The sequence below is a fragment of the Oenanthe melanoleuca genome, chromosome 1 (genome assembly GCF_029582105.1).
Source record: "Oenanthe melanoleuca isolate GR-GAL-2019-014 chromosome 1, OMel1.0, whole genome shotgun sequence".
In the NCBI taxonomy this organism is placed as follows: domain Eukaryota; kingdom Metazoa; phylum Chordata; class Aves; order Passeriformes; family Muscicapidae; genus Oenanthe; species Oenanthe melanoleuca.
In genome coordinates this window covers 97,269,246-97,292,880 of record NC_079333.1, presented here as the reverse complement: position 1 = coordinate 97,292,880, position 23,635 = coordinate 97,269,246, and the positions used below count along the sequence as shown (strand labels likewise).

The following is a 23,635-nucleotide window of genomic DNA, read 5'->3' as shown; positions in this document are numbered from 1 at the left end:
CTCTCTGCTTCAGTCTCACTTTCTCCATCCGAAGCTCACTGAGTCATTCATCCTGAACTTCTATTAACAAAAATTCCAGCACAGCCAAAAGGAAGCAAGTATGGTTTGGTGCAGCTTGCCACTGTAAATCTGTGCCCTATGGATCAGTAAATTTTCTGCAGTCCATTGTAATTGCGAAAATGCTACAACTAGATTTTTAAAATAATATTATAATTTTATATGACAATTTCAAAGTGCTTTGGTGAGTGCAGAAAATTCTTTTATACAGCAGTCATGTGAGGTTCCTTGTGTTTGAGCCCAAAAGAACTGAGCAGGATCTTGCAGACAAAGACAGCAAATGGATTGATAGCTGTGACAAGGGGTCCCTCAGTCCCACGTACAGCTTCTAGGCTTGAGAAGACAGAAAATTGAAGATAATGCACTGCTGAAAGATCAGTCCTATAAAGGAGGACAGGGAGACGTCAGCAGCTAAAAGTCCAAAGGACAGCCAAAGTCAGCAGCTCACACTGACCTTCAGACCATAAGGAAATTGAGGCCATTCCTTTGAGGGGGCCAAGAGTAAGTAACCCTTCCACACTCTATTCAGTGAATAGAACTTCACCCTGTTTAGGCTTGATGACAAAATAAATGCAAACACTATGGATCTCAGCTGGATCAAAAATGTCAAGACTGTGTAACACAGAGTGATGAGTCAGGTTCTTTTCTTGCTTAAATTAAATTGTTTAAAAAAAAATGTTGACAAGGTTAACTTGGTAAGCATTACACCAGATCAGATATCGCCTGCCTTTGCAATTGTAATGATACTGTATCAGGTATCACCCATCTTCCTTTAGCTACAGTAAAAATACAAAACCAACATCAAAACCATGCTTGGGCTAAAACAAAATTGTGTGCCTGCATCTGTGCTGAATCAAATTTATGTTAGTAAGTTCATCTGACAATGTACCAAAGTAGTATTCAAGATCCTTGACCAACAGCCTTGGATGCCAATGCAATCTAGATAGCATCAATGTCTCCTTGGTTTTGTGTGAGCTATAAATCTATTTCTGAGTGGTTTTCAGCCATAAGGAGATACTTTGTTTTGAAAGGGTTACAGTATGTTCAGTGTGTGATTTTGTTGTTTATAGCTCCTGAAGGAAAAACTGACACCAAACCTGTTGGGCCTGCTGGCTATCAGGACTGGCAATCGAGGGAATTAATGCATCCCAGCAGCAGAAAGAGCCTTCCTGCCACTGGGACTGATCGGATCCCAGGCAAGGAGAGTGCTGCCATCCGCTAGTGCATGTTCTGACAGGAACTCCAGGAACTTGCAAAAAGTGTTGGAGAGCATTACCTGACACCTTGCGAGGCGCCTTGACCCTCGAAGCAGCAGCAGCAGCAGCAGCAGCCTGGGACAAGGGAGCCAAGGCTGCCTCACCTGTGGGATGGGTGCAGCTGCAGGGCCAGATCTCTCTGGCCTCGGGGAGGCTTCAGTCCCGCCTCTCCTGCCTGACCCACTGCAGTGCAGCCAAGACCAGTGTGATGCCTGCCCACAGCTCCTCGGGACCTGCCCCACTCCAGCCATCCCTAGCCCTGCACAGGAGCTGCCAGCTGCTCCTTGGGCCCAGCAGGCAGTGAGAAGTGTCCCAGAACCACAGAATATTCTGAGCTGGAAGAGACCCAGAAAAATTGAGTCTAACACGGGACAGCCTCGACAATGACCCTGTGCCTGAGATCATTGTCCAAAAGCTTCTTGAACTCTGTGAGGCTTGGTGCTGTGACCTCTGTCCTGGGGAGCATATTCCAGTGCCATCCTCTGGGTGAAGAATGTTTTCCTGATATCCAACCTAAACATTCTCTATCAGCTTCAGGCCATTCCTGTCGCTGGCCCCCACAGTGAGATCAGTGCCTGCCTCTCCTCTTCCCCTCACGAGGAGGCCACAACGAGGTTTCCTCTAGCCTGAACAATACAAGTGACCTCAGCCACTTTTAAAATAGTTTCTCCTCTAGAACCTTTGACATCTTTGTAGGCCTTCTCTGGACACTCTAATGGCTTTATATTTTTCTAATACTGTGTCGCCCAAAACTGCCCCCCAGCACTGGAGGTGAGGCCGCCCCAGTGCAGAGCGGAGCAGGACAATCCCCTGCCTTGCCCGGCCGGCGATGCGGTGCCTGGTGCGCCCAAGGCACGGCTAGCCCTGCTGGCTGCCCGTGTCACGGAAGGGCTCTGCTTCCCACAGGGCATTCCAGGCGAGGGGCTGCTCAGGATTCAACACCCGGAAAGGGCCAGCGCACGCCGTGCCCTGCGCTGCCGCAGTTGGCCGCGAACCAACGGCCGGACCGAGCTGCCCAGCGCCGCCCCGAGCAGCAGAGCGCGGCTCCCGGCGCTCCGGGTGAGGGGCCCGGTGTGAGAGCGGCGGTCAGGGGGCGGTGCCGGAGCCGCCCCCGCCCGGCCCCGCCCGCCCCTCCCCTTCCGGGCCGCCCCCCGCCCGCCCTTTCTCTCCGCCGCGTCCGTGCGGAGCAGCGGCGGCCGGCGCGGCCGCCGGGACCCGCCCCGCCGGCTCGCCGGGCACCTGCTCGGGGCGGAGCGGCGGCCGGAGGAGCGGCGGGAGCGGCGCCGCAGGCGGTGAGTGCTGGGCCGGCGGCGGCACGGCGGCCGCGGCGGGGCCTGGTGGGGCCGGGCGAGGGGGCGGAGGCCGGTGCCGCGGGCAGGGGGAGCCGGAGCCGCCGCGGTCATTGTCCCCGTCAGCGCCGGCGAGGAGCGGGCCGGGTACCCGGGGCTCCGCCGCGCCCACCGAGGGCCGGCGGGCGGCCCGGCCCGGCCGGGCCCGGGGAGGCGAGTCGCAGTTGCCGCCCTCGCTCCCCGCTCTGGCCCGGGCGCTGCTGGTCGCTGGCAGCGGGGCTGCGGCGTTGGGAGCTCGGCGGGGACTGTGCTGCTCCCGTCCGTGACGGCTGTGCTGGCGGCGGGGCGGCCCGGGCAGCGGCACCCGGAGCCGCCTCGCCCCGCGTGTGTGCGTGTATGTACGGAGCGTGTGCGCTGCGCTGCGCGGGGCCGTCAGGAGCTTCGGGAGGGCCGGGAACAAAGCCTGGGGCAGGGACACACACCGCGGGGCTGCCGGCCGTGCCCCCAGCCGTGACTGTTCCAGAATGCCCGTGTTGCTGCGAGCCCTCTGGGCCAGCAGCACCGCAGAGCTGAGGTCGCTGCTCACTGTTACTGTAAGGACACCTTAGAGGTTAGCAATGCTTAAATACCAACACTCCCTGTTTCCAGCAATTCATATGTTGTCACATGGAGCACCACACCAGTTAAAGTCTATAAAAACTTAGAACGGTACAGATTTTGTGTAGCAGTCATAGCTCAGTTTCAGTATGTCTTTGGTTTAGCTTAATGTATTTTCCAGATTGAGTCAAGCCAAAGCAAGTTGAATTGGTGCCGATTTGAACAAATCTGTGGGTTTTTTGAGACTTCTTTAAGTGATTAAGTTGATTATGCACATTTTTTTCCATACACATCTGAGTGGGCGGTACTGTCTCATAAAGAGTTGGTGATAGCAGTCTCCTCACTTGGCTCAACTCCACCTAGAACAGCAACACCTAATTTCTACTTCCATTCTGAAATGCCCCAAGTCACTTATAAATATAGTTTAGATTCCTGAGTTATAAGGGTTTAAAACAAAGGCTGCTCAAATTGCTGGGAGATTTTAATTACCTGCTTTGTGTGTTTGTGGACCTCAAGGAAAAGTGAGTCTTCTGTGAAAGTCTTGCTGGGTGTGGATGGCTGGAGGAAGAACGGGGAAGAGGAAGCCAGAAAGGGAGGGGAAGAAATATGCAAAAGGCATGGAAGGATCTTTGGTGAAGAATGTGGCAGCCTGACACAGGGCTGGACAGAGAGGGGCAGATAACACAGATGACTGTCTTTCCCTTTGAGTATTTTTCTGAATTTTTTTTGTTTGTTTTGTTTTTAATATTGGTGTTGATGAGGTGAGATGAAATTAATTAACTTCCTTTAGTGACACACCCTGTTATCCTGATAAACCACTGTCTATCTTGAGTGTCCATGCACTCCTCCACATCTGCCTTCAGCAAAAGAACTGGTATTTCTGCCACAGCTTTTGTAAGAGTCATCAAACCAACTCTCCATGTGCCTGTGCTGGGACAAGATGGGCTTGATTTGGTGCAGTCTTAGCTCGTGGGTGTTCACCTGTCAGGAGGTAACATAGGCTGGGTAGGTGTTGCAGGCAAGCTGGTGAGGGATGTGGCTGCACACAGTTGGGTTTGCTTTTCCTCTCTGGTGGCAGCAGGTGCTTGCTGTCTGCAGGGAAGGAAGGAAACATGTCAGAATCTTCCAGCAGAGATGTATTTCTGTGGTATGACTGGGGAAGGCAGCCTGGACTTCCCAGCCTCCTGGCAATGCTGCTCTGCAGCACCACTGATTTTGAATAAAGAAGGGTCCTATTTTGGTTTTCTGATGGTTTTGTGGCACCAAGATGTAAAAGCAGAGGTTTCCATCATGGTTTGTATGTTTTGGAGAGCTCTCAGTAGGCAGGAAGTTGTTATGGTCCATCTCTAGGCTGACACAAGCAGATTTAACATGGTTCTGATGTCTGCTTAGAAACTGGTTGGCAGATGTGGCTGGGTATGGTGCTGTAACATTTGAAGCTCTGTACTGAACAGGTGTTAAAGGCCTCTAATTCAACACATTATAGAAATGGCTCACTAATATATTTATGGGTTGGGTTTTCTTTGTGTAAAAAAGGAAGTTTGAGAGTGAAATACCTTATTTATTATGTGATACACATTTATCCTGCTCAGTCTTTCCAAGTTGGCATTCTAATCTGTTCTTTTTCAAAGGTGAGGCATTGCCTGCTAATTAGTGTAATTAAATGGGTCGGTTTTAAATGAGAACTCACTGAAAAGTTATATGCTCTGTAGACCTACTCAGTTATTTTTATTCCTTTGCTCAAATATGCAGGCACAGGGGAATGAATATTTTCTATGTGTTTCAAACAATTACTTAGAATTTGTTAGGTGGCCCACTAAGAAATGCTGTATGCTTGAGCTAGGCCTGTACTTTCTGTGGTAGATTTTCATCCTACTGTGAGTGTAAAGGGGAACAATCATTTTTTAATCTCTGTGCAGCAAGCAGAGGAGAGTGATCCCCACGTGCTGCCCCAGCATGGCACAGTTACCTTGCTAGCGTGAGGCCTGGTTGTCTGTTACCAGTCCTTGGCATTGGGACACAACCTGTGTAAAGCCTGCCTTCCCCAGCTCGTGCCATAGAAAAAGGACAAAGCTGAGTAGGAGGACAACTTCTAAAGCACAGTGGATGTGGTTTTGGTAGGTTGAAGGGATGCTTCTGCTGCTGGGGAGGCCCAGTCTCTCATCAGGTAAACTGAAGTATCAGAGCTGCTCTCCTTGAAAGAGCAGGGAGTGCACACATTCAGCAGGAGTGTGGTGTTGCCTCCTGCCATTGCTGCCCTCCATTCCCAGCTGCTCTGCTTCACGTGCCTGGGGAGGTGCTGTGGACCAGATCTGGAAATTTCTTAAATATAGCATGCCATGAAAAGTGGAAGGGGAAAAAAAAAAAGGATTGTTTCGCTGATGTTGGTGGTGAGGTTTTAAGCTGTAAGACTGCAGTGACCTCAGACCTGCCACAAAATATTGTGGAGATTCAAAACATATCCTTGGAGATGTGGAAGGTACTCCAAGAGTGATAAAGCCCAGAAGTGGTCTGTAATCATAAGGACCTATTGTTGAATATCAGAGAGCTGACTATGGAAATTTGGCTCTGGGTCATTTGCATTGATCTGTTATCTGCTGTGTTGTCTAAAAGAAGGAATGGCTTAGAAATTCCTCAGCCAAGTTTCATTTGTCTCAGCCACTCAGTACCCTTGACTTAAACTTGACTAGCTGTTCTGGCTCATAGCTTTCAAAGCTGTCACACATGTCCTTCCCTGAGGTGGTGTGCCTTGAGATGGGAGTCACCTCCATGTGCTGGCAGAGCTGAGTTAATAGGGGAGATGGTACTGAAGCCTGTTTAGGAAGCATTGGCTACAGTAATCCTGTTGCAGGTTTGGAAACAATGAGACTGGTTTACTGGGAGATGTTTCTCTGCTTATATACTTTTTCCTGAGCATTTGGTATTGGAGGTGGTAAGTTTTGCCTTGGCAATGAATGGGCAAGAACCTGCGAGGCTTGTGTTCTGCCTGGATAGTGGCTGGAGTGGGCACTGCATGGGTCAGCCTTTGAATCAGCTCTTATAACCTACACATGGAGAAGTTGCCAATTCTATACTTTTCTAACAATTGTATAAGTGACTTTCTATATTGCAGACCTAAAAAAAAAAGAAAAAAAAAAAAAACTGGATTGCAGATGAGCTAAGCTTTTAATTTGATTGTATTTCTGTCAAATACATAGTTATCCTGGTATTGAGAATCTCAATTCCTGGCTTTCTTTTCTTGACAGACACTGCAGTGTCTTGGGTTGCAAAACAGGATGTAACCAAAAGTATGTATTGTGTTACCATCTGCTGAAACCAGGTGGGGCAGTGTACTTTATCTTTTCCACAACCCATCCTTCTTCCAGGGAGGTATCTTCTGTTAATGGGCTTTGAGTCCCACTGACTGACTGATAAAATTACATCATCCCTTTGTGAGATGCTCCACAGGGGGAGGAGCCAAGCATTTCCTACCTAAATAAAATCTGAGATACGGAGCACCAAAGCATCCTTTTTCCACTGGATTCCAGAGGAAAACCAGACCCTTCTACTACATCACTGGACCTTCAGAGGAAAACTACACCCTTTTACAGGAGCACTGCTTCACCTGAACCACATCTGTCATTCCAGGAGGACTGCAGCCACCATTTAATGGGACTGCTACCAACACTCTGACTGACAGGGTGTCAGGTTGTATTCTGACTCTACCAGTGTTTTGGTTTTTTTTGTATTACTGTACTTTTATTTTAATTTTCCTAGTAAAGCACTGTTATTCCTATTCCCATATCTTTGCCTGAGAGCCCCTTAATCTCAAAATTATAATAATTTGGAGGGAGGGAGTTTACATTTTCCATTTCAAGATAGGCTTCTGCCTTCCTTAGCAGACACCTGTTTTTCTAACCAAAACAGATTTTGGTGCTCAATGTGTGGCACAAGGGCATCAGGAGAAAAAAGGAATAACAGTTCTTGAGTAACCTAATTTTTGTGTGCTGGGTATAGAAACCTCATTAGGTGGCACTATGTGCTCTAGCTTACCCATTTGCAGGTTCTTATCTAAACATGAGCCCTATAACTAAGGCTACTGTGGCTGTTATCCAGTTTGCTTTATGGGTTAATAAGGTGAGGAATTAATGGATTTTTAACTTCCTCTGGAAAGTGGGCGCATGGATTTAGAGCTATCACACAGTAACTGTATGGTTTTGGGGTTGCTTTAGTAATGGTACTTATTGTGAGGAAATGACACTGGGGAAAACTTTCCCCCAAGCCTTCAACCCAGCTTTTTGAGTTAACCCCCACCAGTTTTTGAAGGGTTCAAATATCCTCTGAATGCTAATGATATCATGCAGTGGCTGGTGTTGCTGATATGCCTATTTTATTTAGCATTCAGAGATAATGGAAGATTGGCTTGGATAACCACCCTGATACCTACCCCAGAAAATAGGGATGCTGCCCCAGAGCCTGACCCTGCCCCACAGCCCACTGCAGAAAGGAGCCACACGGAGTGGACGGGGGTAATGCAGGAGAAGATATGCCAGGTGCTGAAGGAATACACTCCCCCAGCTGGTGGGGAGCTCTCCCCCTGCCTTGAAGAGGGACAGTCTAATGGTGCAGCAGTGGAACCCACAGGCGTTATGACCGTCCAGGTTCCAGCTGAGCTGCGAGGGCAGTCACAGCCAGCAGCAGTCGCCCCTTTGGAAACTAAAAAGTCTAAGATGAAAACAAAGTACCTGGTTAATAAGGATAAGAAAGGAGGGCCCTCACAACCTGCAGAGGAGCCAGAGGTTGAAATAATCACTGAGTCCCTGTCGTACGAAAGTCTCCGTAATCTGTGAGAAGGCATTGTATGATGGGGCTGTGAGGCTTTTACAACTTGGTTATGTTGGGTCTGGGACCTTATGGGAACAGGTGTACAACTGGATGGAACTGAAACCAGGAATTTGGAATCCTTGGCCCAGGACTCAGGTGTGGACTAGATAAGGGTCCCTCTGTGGACCAGAGGGAGCAAGGCCTCCTTTCCCTCTGGGACTGGCTTTTAATGAGTGTGAGAGAGAGGTTTGTTCACAAAGAGAGAATGCAAAAGCACCACCATAGAATGCGCTGGAAGACCCTTGAGGAAGGGATCCAGCAGCTGAGAGAAGTGGCAGTATTAGAGGTACTCTTTGGGAGGGATGGACAGCATGATAATGACCCTGACAAGGTCACGTGCACAGGACAGATGCTGTGGAATCTGGCAAACCTGGGGCAATCTCAATATACCACATTCATTGCAATGATTAATGCTGATAACCACCGAGAGACAGTGGGTTCTGTTGCCAGCAAGCTTAGGAATTATGAGAGTATCATCAATGTCCCCATGCAAGCTCATGTCTCTGATAAGGAAGATCAGTGCAGCATCAGTGCAAGTTACAGGCCCCAAAGTCAGACCCCAGTGTCCCCCAGCCAAGGAGAAAGGGTACACCCCCTGAGCTCATCTGTGGTTCTTTTTGTACGATCGTGGGGAAGACATGAGAAGGTGGGATGGGAAACCCACTTCTGTTCTGGCAGCGCTGGTGCATCAGCTCAGGTAGGGAAACACTAACCAAGGGAGTCCTACTAAAGTGAAGGTAGCCTTAACCTCCCATAATCAAGGTGCAGGGTATTACAGAAGGGAGGTTGATATGTCAGTTCCCCTTGAAGGACCTTTACTAGGTATGCTCAGGAAGGAGATAATAACCAGGGCTAGAAGGGCCCTGCCTCTAGCCAGGGAGAAGCATGGGATGACAGAGAGTATTGTATGGTGTGGATCTGATGGCCTGGCACATCAGAGCCACAGAAACATGAGGCATTAGTTGATACTGGTTCACATTGCACCCTAATACCATAATAACATGTGGGGGAAGAACCTGTTTCCATGGCTGGGGTGACAGGGGGATCACAGGAATTGACTTTGCTGGAAGGCTGAGGTGAGCCTGATGGAAAGGGCAGCAAAAACATCCAATTGTAACTGGCCCAGACTAGGGGCCATAGGCATTCTAGGCATAGACTTACTCAGGAACGGCTACTACAAAGACCCAGAGGGGTTCAGGTGGGCTTTTGGAATAGCTGCTGTAGCAACAGAGAGCATTAAGCAGTTGAACACCTTGCCTGGACTATCAGAAAACTCATCTGCAGTGGGGCTCCTGAAAGTGACAGAGCAACAGGTACCAATTGCCACCATGACAGTGCACCGCCGGCAGTACCGGACAAATCGAGATGCTGTGATCCCCATCCACAAGATGATCCGTGAGCTGGAGAGCCAAGGGGTGGTCAGCAAAGCCCACTCACCCTTCAACAGCCCCATCTGGCCTGTGTGCAAATCTGACGGAGAATGGAGACTGACTGTGGACTATTGTGCCTTGAATGAAGTGACTCCACCGCTGAGCGCTGCTGTGCCAGACATGCTGGAGCTGCAGTACGAGCTGGAGTCCAAGGCAGCAAGGTGGTATGCCACCATTGACATTGCCAATGCGTTTTTCTCCATTCCTTTGGCAGCAGAGTGCAGACCTCAGTTTGCTTTCACCTGGAGGGGCGTGCAGTACACCTGGAACCGACTGCCCCAGGGGTGGAAACACAGCCCCACCATCTGCCATGGACTGATCCAGGCTGCACTGGAAAAGGGTGAGGCTCCAGAACATTTGCAGTACATCGATGACATCATTGTGTGGGGGAACACGGCAATGGAGGTATTTGAGAAGGGAGAGAAGATCATCCAGGTTTTCTGGGAGCTGGTTTCGCCATTAAAAAGAGCAAAGTCAAAGGACCTGCCTGAGAGATCCAGTTCCTGGGAGTGAAGTGGCAAAACAAAGCCAAATCCCCACTGAGGTCATCAATAAGATCACTGCAATGTCTCCACCAACAAGCAAGAAGGAAACACAAGCTTTCCTAGGTGCCATAGGCTTTTGGAGAATGCACATCTCCGAGTACAGCCAGATTGTGAGCCCTCTCTAACTGATTATTCTTATCTTTTTTGGGTGAAATGAGGGAATAGTGATGTGGGTAGTTTTTACAGCAAGAGTCCGTCTTCCTGTTGGCAGTAGGACCCAGCCTGTGAGACCTGCTTGTGCCTCTCTCCTCTGAAAGGTTTATGGTGGTGGTCAGGCAATCCCTCTGAAAGGGGTGGGGGATGACATCTCCTTCACTGCAGGTGGAAGGACTGAAGAGCAGCTCCCTGGTGATGAGCACTATTAGTATTGATTTGCTCTCTGTGTGCCCTGAATAGGGTTTCTTCCATGATCTGTTCCATGTTCCTTGAAATGATAGGCACCAAAATGTCACGTAAAGCAGTCCACATGTTTATAGTCTGTTCCAGGAGAGTTAACTGCTTCTACTCAGTCTGTGCTGATGTCTGGAGGGTTTTAGCTGTTTGGGGCATGCTGATTTTTGGCGCTCTGCGTTAGAAAGAGCTCCAGTTCCCTTCCGTGCTGCTAGATGATTGCAGTAATTTGTGATTTCTTGTTTCATGCTGGAGGAAATAAAGAGATAGGATATTCTTCTGTTCAGGAAAGCAAGTTAAAAATTTGTAGCCTTTCTGAAAGAACATGTTCAAGTTGGCACATCCTATAAAATTTCTGGTCATTTTTGAGTTACTTGTTTCAAGATACTCCTTTCAGGTTTGTAAAATTATTTTGTCCTTGTCAAAACACTAATATCCCGAGGGTAGAATCAAAGGAGAGCTGGTAGCAGGCTTGAGGCCATTTCTCCCAAGAGGGAAGTTGACTGAGCCAAGTTCCAAAAGTCAAGGGAAAGAAAATAAAAGGTGTGAGTCCCATTAATATTTAAAAACTACCTAAGCACAGTTGCTGATAACTCTTCCAATGAGTCACTTATTGTTGTAACGTAACAAACACAAGCAGCACTCTGAACCTAATAATGCTGCTTAGTTAAAAAATAGTTCTTCATGTTTTTATAGTGACAGTGTCTCCCAAAGTACAGCAGAACATCTTGGAGAAATTCAGAGCCCAGAGCAGCCAGGTCCTGGCACCTCTGCTCCATCATGACCTGTCTTTTCAGAAGCACCTGGATGCCTGACTTGGAAACTGTAGGTCCTTCGCATCATTCAAGTAATTCTGCTACAGGCAGGCTTGCTACCTGATACCATCCTACAAAAAACTTGTTTTTGGTATGGAACCATATTGCTGGTCTAGTTAAGGTGACTTAAACCTGGATTTAGCAATGTGTATAAATTCTGTGTAGATTAATTTGCAGTTCTGGTGTTAGACTGGGAGTCTTGTTGGGGGGGAGTGTCTGCTGCCTTCATGTGGTGTGTTTCTCTGTGAGGAAATGGTATTGCGTGGGTCATTTTTAGGAGGTGTGTTAGATGAGCACTTCTTTCCACTAAACAAAAGGAATGTCATCACTGGAAGTTACAGCAGTCCTCCTTATCCTAAGGCAAGATCTAGGACATGCTGTCACAGTCTTTCTCACGCTTTTAGGTATGATTGTTTAGCCAGTCTCGGAAAGAATAAGGAATTGGTCGTTATTTATGCTCAGTTTCTACCTTTATCAGTCTGGCAGATCAAGTTCTGTACAGATGGTTGGATGGAGTTTAATGGTACTTTTGTCTTCTTGGTGTTTACATACTCATTTGAACATTCGGAATAAAGTTTAGAACTGAAGGGAAGGTTGGAAGAAAGAATTTGGTCAGCATGTAAAACACTATCACTTCTAAAAGTTTACCAGAAGAGATGGGGGTAGTGAATCTTGAAGCTTGTTGGACATGTACCACATTTTGAAATGTGTTGCTCAGGGACTATGGTTTTGTTTTTTTTTTGTTTCTTAAATACTGTTTTGTAAAGTGTATTTTAATGGGTGAAACATTACTTTTCTTTGAAAAATAATGAATACTGTCGTTGGAGCATCATAGCTAACTGGCTAGTATGACCTTGAAGTAAGCAAAGGCCTGAAGTCAATTCATGCCATGCAGTTCTCAGATATATGTCTTTAGGGAGGGTACAAGAGGCAGTGATAACTTAATATTTGAGAGTTAAGAGAGCAAATGTTTTATCTTGTCCTTGAGGTACTTTGTTGTTGGATTCTTCTTGCTTTGCTGTCCCTTGCAACAATTACAGCTTCATGCTTTGTTACATGAAAAGATTGTGGAGCCAAAAAAAAAAAAAAAAAATTCTAGAGGTTTTTCTTCAAAACTGAACTATTGCTACATCTTGCAAATAAATGTCTGGTTAGCTTATGGTGCAACTTGATGAGCAGTTTCTAGTTTAGGAGGTGGCTTGACTAATGCCTTCCTGTGGGGTAGGCAGCAGAAGTATGCTCTATATTCTTCTCTTAAGATACTACCGTTCCAGCCATGAGGTAATCACACCAAAAAGTCAAGTATAGCAAGGAGTGATACTTTGTTGGAGCCACCAGTGTGACTGGGGGGTGTGAGGCACTGGGTCAGGCATGTGGGTGCACACTACTTCGGGTCGTGCCTTAAAGCCTGTGTGTTTTTCTCCCTTTTCAATTTCAGTTCGTTAGGCAAAAGATATAGTTAAAGGAGTTATTTGAGCACTAGGAGTGTCAAAAAGGCCATACTTTGCTAGCTCAGACTAGTTTTCTGTCTCTGAGTGTCTGAACAAATAATTACAGAAAATACCAAAGCATATATAGAGTGGCATTGACCTGGGTGTATTCTTTCAGTTTCAAATGGTTGGTTGTTAATTAACTTTAGAGCTGTTGATAGATCTGTTTTTGCATCTATATTTCTGGCCTTTAAAGCATTTGTGGTAATTAAAAGCTGTAGGCATGGGTATGTGGTCAAAACTTCAGTTTTAACCCAATAATTTCATTCTTTAATCATTTGTGTTTGCTAAACAATGAACAATTATTTAATTCCTATTCACCTAGTCACATTACTGCTGAGTTTGTATATACTTACATCACTTCTTTTTGGTGGTCCTAGGGATTGTTTCTGCATTCTTTCATAGCTTTTAAGGGAAGGGTTGCCAGGAGCTACCTTCAGGAGTCAGGAGCACTTTTTCATAGTGCATCCATTGTATATTTAGTGTGTATCTAGTTAGTAGGTTATTAACAGGTGAAGTAAGAACAATGAAAAAAAGTGATCTTTTGTATCTGGTTTGATTTAGATGGAGTATATGATGACCTAGCTGATGTGATGGAGTAGTTAAAGCTTGCAAGAAGTCTGCAACCATGTAAAAATTTTGGTGCATATGACAAATTTGAACTTCCGTGTATGTGAACCTCAGGATATATAAACTGATGCAAAAACATTTTCCTATATAAACTGTATTTTTAAAGCTGTCTGTTTCACCCCTCTATCATCTATATCATTCAACACATGAGTTTATTAGTATTTAACAGCAAGTTAAATAGATAGCATTACAAAACAGAGAGAAAAATGGAACAATTATCAAATATTTAAATATTTATAACGATAACATACGGTGTTTTAAGATTAGCAGCTATAGAAAAAAAGGTTGGTTGCCTTAAAATTGATATTAGAAGTTTACCTTTGAAGCAAAACATCCTAAAAATATACTTCACCCTAACTTTGAAGCTTCTAGTATTATACTTGTTAAAAAAAAACTTCCTGTTGCAATTTGTAATCAGACTAGTGAATGATATAATTTTTACAGCTTCAAGAAACTCATAAACACGTGAGAGAAGATGACAAGATCTAGATCAAGATCACCACGATGGAAACCAAGGTAAATATCTGCAGCTTGTGTTCTGAAATGTAGCTCTATGTAAGGGTTTATAATTAGTACCTAAAACTTGCATTAAAGAAAGAAAATTAAATGCAGAATTGCAATTTGTGGAGTGTTTTGTAAACTTTAGTTTATTGTACAAGCTGAACAGCTGCAATTTTTTTCCCAACTCATGATTTTATTACAATTTCTCTTAAGCTGGAAGTGTTCAATTTTTGCAGTCTGCCAAGAACCTTGTCCACCTTTTGTATTCCGGGATTTACAGCTACCTTAAGCAAAGAAATCCAAGCTCCAGACTAGTTAAGGTTATTTTTACTCAAGCACCACCTTGTGCATTGAATGTCTATAACTTGCTTTTGTTTTGCTTCTTGGCTTACAGGGAGGAACTGTTAAAAAAGCCCCTAGTTGTTGTTTTTTTTTTTCTTTTCTTAAAAAAAGCTTCCTAGTTAAAACACTTTGGACTTGCTGAGGTTTGGGGCTGATTTGTAAACTGATCTTTAGCACAGTTAGACACGCCTTGCAGCATAACACAGTGAAAGCATGTGAAAATGTGGGAGTTGTTGCCCTTCTCTTTGGACATCAGCCTAGTAGTGTGTGTCTTTGACATTTATCACCAGAATAACATCCAGCTTACTTCATGGTGGGAGTTACCTGCCTCATTTTTAAGACTTGCAGTGTAAATTTGTGGTGTTAAAGCCAGGAGGGTAGAATACAACATCAAAAAAGTGAAATTACTGCTGGTTTTGGGCATCTCTTCGAAACAGAGTAACCTGTGATAACCAAGACCAAGGGAGTCTGAATAACTCAGAAAAATGCATGGAGTTTTTTATTTGCTTCTTTTGTTTTTAAAAAGAGAAATCCTAACTATGTCCGCTAGACTGATAGCTGTGAATGTCATTAGAGTAAGGGCAGCCCCAGCTCTCTTTAAAATGCAAACCCTAACCAGACCAACATGGGATGGCAGCCGCAGTGTAGGTGCTGTTGGAAGTGAGCCTTCATGGTTTTAGGAATATCTGTGGTTCTGAGTTTGAACTCATTTGCAGAAACAGAGTAAATAGTTGTGCCAAACTGTTCATTTGCAAGACATGCACAAAGGAAGTGGCTTATTTCAACTTGTTTTTTGTTGTTGTTGTTATGGGTTTCTATCTTCAAAAGAGCAGATCACTTGTTAGTTGCTGTAAAGCTGTTTGTTGTCAAGGCACATCAGTCTCAAAAGGCAAGGAGTCCCAAGTGTTAAATTCCATTCTAAAAGCTTTTGGCATAGAGTCCCGATTAGAAGTAAAAGCTGCAGATTGATCATCCTGAGCAGAGGCAGAGGCTGTGGGCTGGTACAGAGTCTTGAGAGGCAGATGCTCCCTGGTCTTTCTTCTTTTGTTCTTTTCTTCTTCTTTGATAGTAGTGGTGATGGTGAGGGTGGAAGAAGAGAGAGAGCAAGAGAGGAGAGGGTCTCTCCCCAACTCACGGATTCTTATTCACAAATTACCCAATGAACTAAAAACACAAATCAGAAGCATTTCTTCTCAACCTATTAGAATTCTGGTTCTATAATACGAAAGTTTTCCTATAATTTGTGCATATAGCCTATCTGTTCTATCTGAAGAATGTAAGCAATATTCTTACTATATTTTTATTATGTCTAGAACTATGATTTTGAGCTCTCACTATAGCTTGTTTTTGAAACTTGTTTTTTGCACTAGATTCTAAGGCTTTGCCCTTTAAGGCACTTAGAACATAATCTTACTTACCTAAACTTATTTCAAATTCAAGCTTATATCTCTTTTTTATGTATGAATGGCTTAATATAATTTAATTTCTCTAAAAACTTCAATTCCTACACACTGTTCTTTCTCTGGGAGACTCGGAGAGGCCTCTGTTTTTCACACACCAGTTTTTTTTGTTAGAGTGTGTCAAGAGTGTGCAGTGAATATTTGAATACAAACAGAACTGTTAAGATTTGGATTACTTTCTGGTTCTTGTTAGTGGCCTGTGCTGTTTTTTCTTTATTTTAAGGAGATTTTGGCTAAAAATTAATAACAGGTTGCTCTCATTTTTGTAACTGTAGGTGAAAATGCAGAGCTGAGTGATGCAATTGAATTATTAATTGCAAAAGCTGCAGTAAGTGTGGAACTGTCTGTGTATACATGTGTGAACATGTACTTACAATTATCCAAAAGGCTAAAGCATCTTTCTTAAACTTGTTTTTTTTTTCTGCAGGAAAAAGCCTACCTGTACAACAATTTAAAAATATTTTGTAGTGTTTCAGTCTTTCAGTTTTGAAGGTTGTTTTGGCATGCAAAGAAAACCTGAAAAGGCATTTTTCCCCCTTTTAAATTTATGTATACACTTTTCTCCTTCCCTTTTTTTTTCTTCGCACTGAAAAAGAAAGACAGGGAATTCTTGAGAAGTGTAAAAATATGTATAACAGTTGTTCTCAATGTAGTGAAAACTTCATGTATATGAAATTATTTTTAGTTTTAAATAAAAAACTTCAAAGAGACCAAAATGATTGACTTAGTACAATTTCAAGTGGGTATTTTTACTATGAAGACTTTCAACAGAGTAAAAGTAAGCTTGGTACTCAGCCAGAAAAGTGCCACTTTGATATCTTGGTGGTAATTTTTTTACAAGCTGATTAAAATTATGTACTAAACTCTACTTCCTTAGGAAATAGATGTTCTCATTAAGAAATTGATTCCATTTTATGGAACTACTCAAAGTGGATTTTATTTTTGCTTTAGGTCCTTATCTCCAGCTTTTAGAACTCCAGAGCACCATAGGCAAAGGCATACTCACATTAATTATGACTGTGAATATAAAAGCTTTCGTAAGGACCCCAAAAAGTCTATGCCTTGGAGAACAGAAGATGAAAAGTATGGACAAAGCAATTCCAGGTTTGCACCTCATGGAAATAACCACCAGAGAATATATGAACGTAGGTCACCTTCACCAAACATGAAAAGAATTCCCATGGAAGATGCTTACAGTTATAAGCCCTACAGAACACATTCATCTGAAAGGACTGAAAGCAATAGGAGATGCCAGTTACCACCAAAATACACAGAAATGCCTTATAAAGAGCATGATCGTCCGTTTTACCAGCACAAAATGGAGGACAGATACATGTTTGATCATTACAAAGTCACTGGAAATGAAAAAGGAATGAAACCTTTTCATAGACCATTGGGGGGTTCATGCAAACTAGAAAGAAAATGGCATGAAGATGACTTGAGGCACCAGAGGTTACATGAAGAGAAGTATGGTCAGTCACCCAGAAGAGTTTCTGATGAATTTACGGCAAGGAGCTCTTTACAGAAGAGGTATAGGAATAAAATAATTAAACCCTGGGTATTGTGGTGTAAAGCCTCAAGTGAAAGTCTGTTTTCATTATAGTTGAAGATATCCACCTTGAAACACCTTGGCCACTTTGTAGTTTAATTATGGGCGACTGGTAGTAGTGAAGTATTTGTCTTTTAAGTAAATCGTATTGCTGGCTAGAGTATGAAAGGATAATATTTCCCTCTTAAGAGCCCCTGCACATCTGTACCTTGGCGCGAGGGATTATGGGTTAACTTGCCACGCATTCTGCTGTCCAACATTCTGCACATATAAGTTCTCGCTTTCTTCTCTAGTGCAAGTGTAAATTGCTTTATGTCAACACAGGTATCCTGAAGATCACGATTACAGAGAATATGGGCACGCGTCTAAAAGGGCTAAGGAAATGGAGAGGTATGACGGTGGAGATGTAGCGAGAAATTCCAAGTGGAAGCAAGAACGTTCTTTTCCACCCTGCCAAGAAAAGGAGGAGCAAAGATACCCGGGTGTGCAGTCCCACCGGTCGGCTGAGAGGGAGTACTTGGGGGGGTCTGTCCCAAAGATAGCCTACGAGTACAGTCACAAGCGGCGCAGGCATCCCGACGGGGAGAAGCCGTTTCCAGACGACAGGGCTCAGAAGTACGTGAAGCAGGAAGAGCAGAAGTACAGCTCTTCCAAGAGTGCCCGGAACAGCAAGGAGTTGGATTACTTTAGTGGTGGCAGAGCGAGGCGGACTGAAGAACGGCACGTTGAAGAACCTGTTAAATACAGTTCAAAGAAGGGCTGCAATGCTTGTGTTAACTCCTCCAAAGCAGATGCTGAGATAAGATCTTTTAAAAACAAACTGAATGAAAGAGTAAGGAAAGATGGGGAATTGAGGAAAAATGTAGATTCCTCCAATAGCCAGCGTGATGCAAGTCATACTGTTTCAGATGTGAAAATGTCAGATGCCAACTGTATGAGAGAACATCTCACAGTCAAAGTGGATATGAAGAAAATGGTGACCAAGTACAGGTATTGGTTTTCTTTCACCTCTGCTTTCTTCCTGTCTCTTTACAGTTAATGAGCATTGGAGGGAACCATAGTTTCTTTAGGAGGTAACCAGGACATATACTATGATTGAACCTTTTTAGTTGTATTTCTTTTAAAATTCTTTTTTTCCTGTCTGGCCAAGTTAACTATTAAACCTCTATTCAAATAAACAAATAAAACCAACTGACCAACAAATAAAACCAACCTACAAAAAGCAACATTTTATGGAGATGTAGGAAGTGGAATGAGTAAATATGCCTGATACAAACCTGTAGTTAGAAGTTGGTTATGATAAGTAAATGTATTTTTCTTATTTATAAAAACCCTCAAAAAACCAAAACCCAAACGCAGAAAAACCTTGTTTTGTGCTTTCATCTGAAATACAATGGCATTTTTTTAAACTGTCTTCCCATCTGTTTTCTAAAAATGAGCTAACTTTTAAATGCATAAATCTCAAGCACATATTCAGATGTTGAAGACCTCAAGTTCAGTAAAACTGCCAAAAATGAGAGATCACTGGGTTGTCATTTATTGTTATAACAAAGTGGCAACCTGTTGAGGCATCAGAACTGAAGAAGCAGAGTCTGCTTACAAATGTCTTCTGTGTAATACTTGTGTTTGCATTTAGCATTCCCTGTGCTGGCTGCAATGGAAGAAAAAGTGGCAGTACTATAAAATTTTAGATGATAAATACATGGTAGAGAGCAAGCAGCTTGATTTTAATAGATTCTTGCAGGGTTTTCTGATTTGTTGTCTTGCTGTTGCAGCCCAGAATATCTTAGATTGGTAGTAATTGCTTTTGGAAGAGATTACCTTCCTTTCCAAAATGATCAGCCTTCATTTTAAAGGTATTCTGCCTCTTGTCCCAAACAAAGCATCTATATAAATTTTCTTCCCTTTGCACTATTTCAAAAATAAGTAATACAATAGAGAATTAATGAAGACAAGTTACTGATGTAAGGGGCTAATATTAATGACTGTGGAAAGGGAGGTGGAGTAATACCCATTACCCACAATTGGGCTAGGATAAGGGTTTCACTTCCTGAATGATGGTGTAAGGAAAATTGTTGGGCTTTGTTGCAAACCCATAGGATGATTCCTCTATCTAGGAGCCTCTTGCCGCTGTTTTTGTAAAGGTCGTGCACAACGGACATGGTCATTAATTGTAGACCAAGCAAACTACTGCATTGATTATGGCTAATTTAATGTATGGACTGTTTGCTTCTGCAGCCAAAAGAGCTACATATTTTATTTTTTCAAATATAAGAACATTAATTTTGCAGAAGCTGATGACTTGGAATATTAATGCTGCTTACTTTAGGCATTTAAGAAACAAACACCTGACTTGAAATGACTCAGCTAAGAAGAATAGTTTCTTTAGAAACCTGGGGAGCAGGTAGATAATTCAAATATCTAAACCTGAGATATTTGCATTTATTCCCAGTTTTCTAGGGAAAAATAGATGATTTCTGGCATCTGCTAGAGGCTATTTCTGATACAATTTTTGTATGGAATTCTAGGCTTGTATGCTTCTAATACAGTGGCCAGGCACATAATCACTTTCCAGCATGAACAATTGAAAGTCTTCATCCTAAAAGCTTTTACATGAGCTCTTAGGGTCCTCAGTTTGTCTTTTGGAATGACAAGCATTTTCCTTGCAGCAAGAACAGTAGGGTTGTTGAAGTGTTGGCTTTCTTGTCAAAATAATTTTTGAGCAGCAGTGCAACCATTTGGGGTGTAAACCTATTTAGAATGAGTAAAAATTTGCAAAAAGATGGTAAGCATGTTCTTGGGTTCACACACTGCTACTGAAGCAGTTTCACTGCTGTTTCACTAGGCTGAAGTGATGATTCAGTTCCTAAAGATGTGAGACTTTTTTTTCTTATCTGAACTGTTTTTGAAAATTGCCTGGTAGCTCCTTATAAACAAGACACAGAAGTCTATCAGGATCATAATTTTATCTAGATAGTTGAATTACATTTAAATCTTAAATTTAAATTAAATTTAAAATTCACAAATTTTGTATTGCATATTTCACAGAAACAAAGATTTCTGAGAATGGAATTCTCTTCATATTTTATTATAGGTTTTCTTCCTTATGACCTTACTAGTTTTTTAATTAAAAATGGAACAAAATGAGATTTTCACTTTTAATCCCATTTATTTCTAACATGAACTTCTTATTTTTGTTCTATTTGTCTATTTCAATTTCATATCTAGATATTTGCTTTAAAATAAACTATACTTTTTTTTTTTTTATTCTAGGACTGCTTCTAGTCACACTTCAGAAAGACAGATGTCCCATGATCTGGTTGCTGTTGGTAGAAAAAGTGAAAATTTTCATCCAGTGTTTGAGCACATGGAATCTGTAACACAAAACATTGAGAATGACCCATCAAAAGAATTTACTCAGGAAATAATCACAATTATTCATCAAGTTAAAGGTGGCTGTAATATTTGGAGTATATGTATGTGTTTATGTATATATTGCTTATATATGTATATACATTATATATTACAAACATAGATTACTAAACCCAAAGCTGATGGTTTAGCTATGATGTCCCTGTAAGTCTCAGGTGTTTGCCATTGGCTTCATTTATATTTTGGCTTTCTTTTGTATTGTTTAAGGAAAATGTTAGTTGATGATTTAGAGTAGCTGGGTGGAGGATGACTGACTGCAGGAAGGTCTCAGGCCATAATTGAGGTAGTATTGTGGAGATTAAAGATCAAAATGATTTTATGCTAATATGGTAGAGTAACCTGCTTGTTTAGGAAACATGACAGAAGTAAAGGAGCTTTGCTGCAATCAAAGCTCTCTAAATTTTCAGATTAGTGTTTAGGCAGCTGTATTATGTTCACTGTTGAACTTCATAGATTGAAGTAATTTGAGTACTACCATGGTAGAGCAGACATTTGAGTTTAATCTTACCAAATAAGGTTGTCTAAATTGGGCTGGCCTAATCTTTCATTTGCAAGTGAAAATACTTTGAAATTTCAGTAGAGTTGTCATGGTATCCTTAAGACTTAATATTTTAAAAGATAGATTTTTCTGACTTTGTATTTCAAATACTACAAATAACATTCTTCTATTTAATATCTCTTCACAGCAAATTATTTTGCATCTTCTGACATAACTCTACATGAGCGGTTCTCAAAAATTCAGGATAAATCGAGTTCAAATACAAATGAAGTTAAAATGCATTTGGATCCAGAAATTCACAGGTAATTGTTATACTTTTTGTCTTAATTTATTTGTACTAAGGTAATTAATCTTCAGTAGACTTTACACAGTGTAAAGTTTTTATTCATTATTTTTACCTGTCTGTATCTTTAAAACATTTTGTAGCCTGGTCAAGAATACTTTTGCTTTTATAGTGATGGCATTTGTTTTTATGCAGTATTTTTGTGTTCCAGGAGGATTGACATGTCTCTAGCAGAACTTCAGAACAAACGAGCTGTGCCATCTGAATCTCCCCAGGTACCTTGATTGCTTAAATTTTGGCAAGCAGTAAGTTATTATTACAGATATATTATAGATGTAACCCATATTTTCCCCTTGCTATTGGGACATCCTGTGAAGACCAGCAGTAATTCTGAGTATTTTGAAAAAAAGCACACCTGAGCATATTTACTGATACCGCAGTGATGCAAGTGTACTGTTCAGTGAGCACTGAAATGCAGATGTGTTCCCCAGAGTAGCTGGAGTGTGATTATTCATGCTGCTTGAGTCCCTGTCTGTTTTAAAATAATGTGAATACTGAGTTCCTGATGTGTGGTTCTTGGTTTTCCTCTGAGATTACAAAAAACCTTAATGTTTCTTCTACCCTACTGTTACAATGACTCAAAATCCACATAATTCCTCAGAATGCTATTTTATCCCGTGCCTTAATCTGAGGTCATAACATTTTCTATCTTTAAAGCTCTGCTTGCTGTGATTTCCATTCCTTTTCTATAGTACAGGTACATGAAGATTCTCCTTGATTAAGAATAGTAGAACTTCTTAAGATTTATTGAAACTTAAATGAATGTTTCTGCCTTGGCAACTCCGTGCAGAATTCCAGTGCTCTGTTCACTGCTGTTTGGAAACTTGATGGTGCAAGGAGGGATGATTGCTTAGGACCACTTTTTATTGCTTTAGACTTTGGATCCTTGGGTTGATGTGAGCCTGTCCTATGTGCAGAGAGCTGAGCTATGTTAACAGGTTATGTACAGCGTGCTGCCCCTAAAGGACAGAATCAGGTTGGTGTTCAGTTCTTAGCAGCTAACTTGGCTTCAACCCTTCCTTTTAACTAGAACATTGTAAGAGTGTTAGAAGATCCAAATGATCTACGGTATGATATAGAAAGGAGAAGAAAAGAGAGATTGAAGAATGAAGATGAGAGAGTGTTTCATGTAGATGATGTAACTCCAAGGTAATGAGCAAATAATCTTGTTGGCCCAAGCCTATAGTTCCCTTGTGTGTTCATTTTTGGGCCCCTGCACAGCTACATTCACATTTGTGGTGATTCTTTTCCACAGTTAGCCCTTAAAACTTTGATTGGGCCTGAAATTCAATTGACATACATTGCAAACTACTCTGCAATGAGGTGTTAGCTTAAAAGAGATTAAACTGAAGTGTGTAAAAATGAAAAACAAGCACAAACTGTAGCACTGAATGAGAAGAGAGGACAAAGTTTGAAAAAGTTTAGGTATTTTTAAACTCCTCAGTGTGCTGTGTAACAACATTCTCCTACATTTTGCAGTTCTGTAAAAGCATTCTAGGATGAATGTATTGTTTTGTTACCCTACTTGTGTAGTAATAAAATGTGGAATATCAGCAAATAACTGGAGTTTTTCTGATTCTTGGAGAATTTGAAAACTTAGATCTCTGGCATAGCATTTTCCTCCAACAGGTTTATTAAAGCCTTTTGCCCCAAAGGTGTTTGCTCACCTCAGTCATTCTGTTTCACTTTTGATGTTGTGAGGTCAGTTGATTAGAGAGAGGGACTGTTAGTAGAAATGTTGATTAATGAATTTCCAGAGTTTAATAAAATGTATCCACGCAGTAGTCATAGTTTCTTATGCAGATTGTTCTTCCTGTGCTGCTCTTTGTTCATTTTGAATGCAGTCTGGCATTAATGACAGCTAATGGCAATACTCACATTTGTGAAAACAGACTTGTGAAGCTGCAGAGGAAATTCCTTGTATTTGAGATTCTTGAAACAAAAAAAGGTTAAAAAGAGGGGGAAACAATTCCTGGACTTGCTTCTATCTTTTGTGAGAAGTGTGAATTTCCCTACCAAGTATGGCTCTCCTGGAGCCAAACCTCCTGTTGTCAGGGGTTCCACTGTTAGGGAAATGTGGCTGAGGGCAGTAATGGCATGACTGATACGTAGAATTTTCCTGAGGTTGAGAGGCTCTAATAGCTCAC

General features: G+C 42.4%; 1 protein-coding gene across 1 annotated transcript in view; it reads left to right on the top strand.

Moving 5' to 3' along the window:
- The first annotated feature begins 2,468 nt into the window (after positions 1-2,468).
- BCLAF3 (BCLAF1 and THRAP3 family member 3) overlaps positions 2,469-23,635 on the top strand; it is a 32,408-nt gene continuing 11,241 nt past the window's right edge. The window contains exons 1-8 of the mRNA XM_056502152.1: positions 2,469-2,605; positions 13,807-13,878; positions 16,617-17,195; positions 17,539-18,204; positions 20,488-20,666; positions 21,333-21,447; positions 21,640-21,703; positions 22,519-22,637. Coding sequence (XP_056358127.1) covers positions 13,838-13,878; positions 16,617-17,195; positions 17,539-18,204; positions 20,488-20,666; positions 21,333-21,447; positions 21,640-21,703; positions 22,519-22,637 — 1,763 coding nt within the window. The 5' untranslated portion in view covers positions 2,469-2,605; positions 13,807-13,837. The remainder of the gene's footprint in view (positions 2,606-13,806; positions 13,879-16,616; positions 17,196-17,538; positions 18,205-20,487; positions 20,667-21,332; positions 21,448-21,639; positions 21,704-22,518; positions 22,638-23,635) is intronic.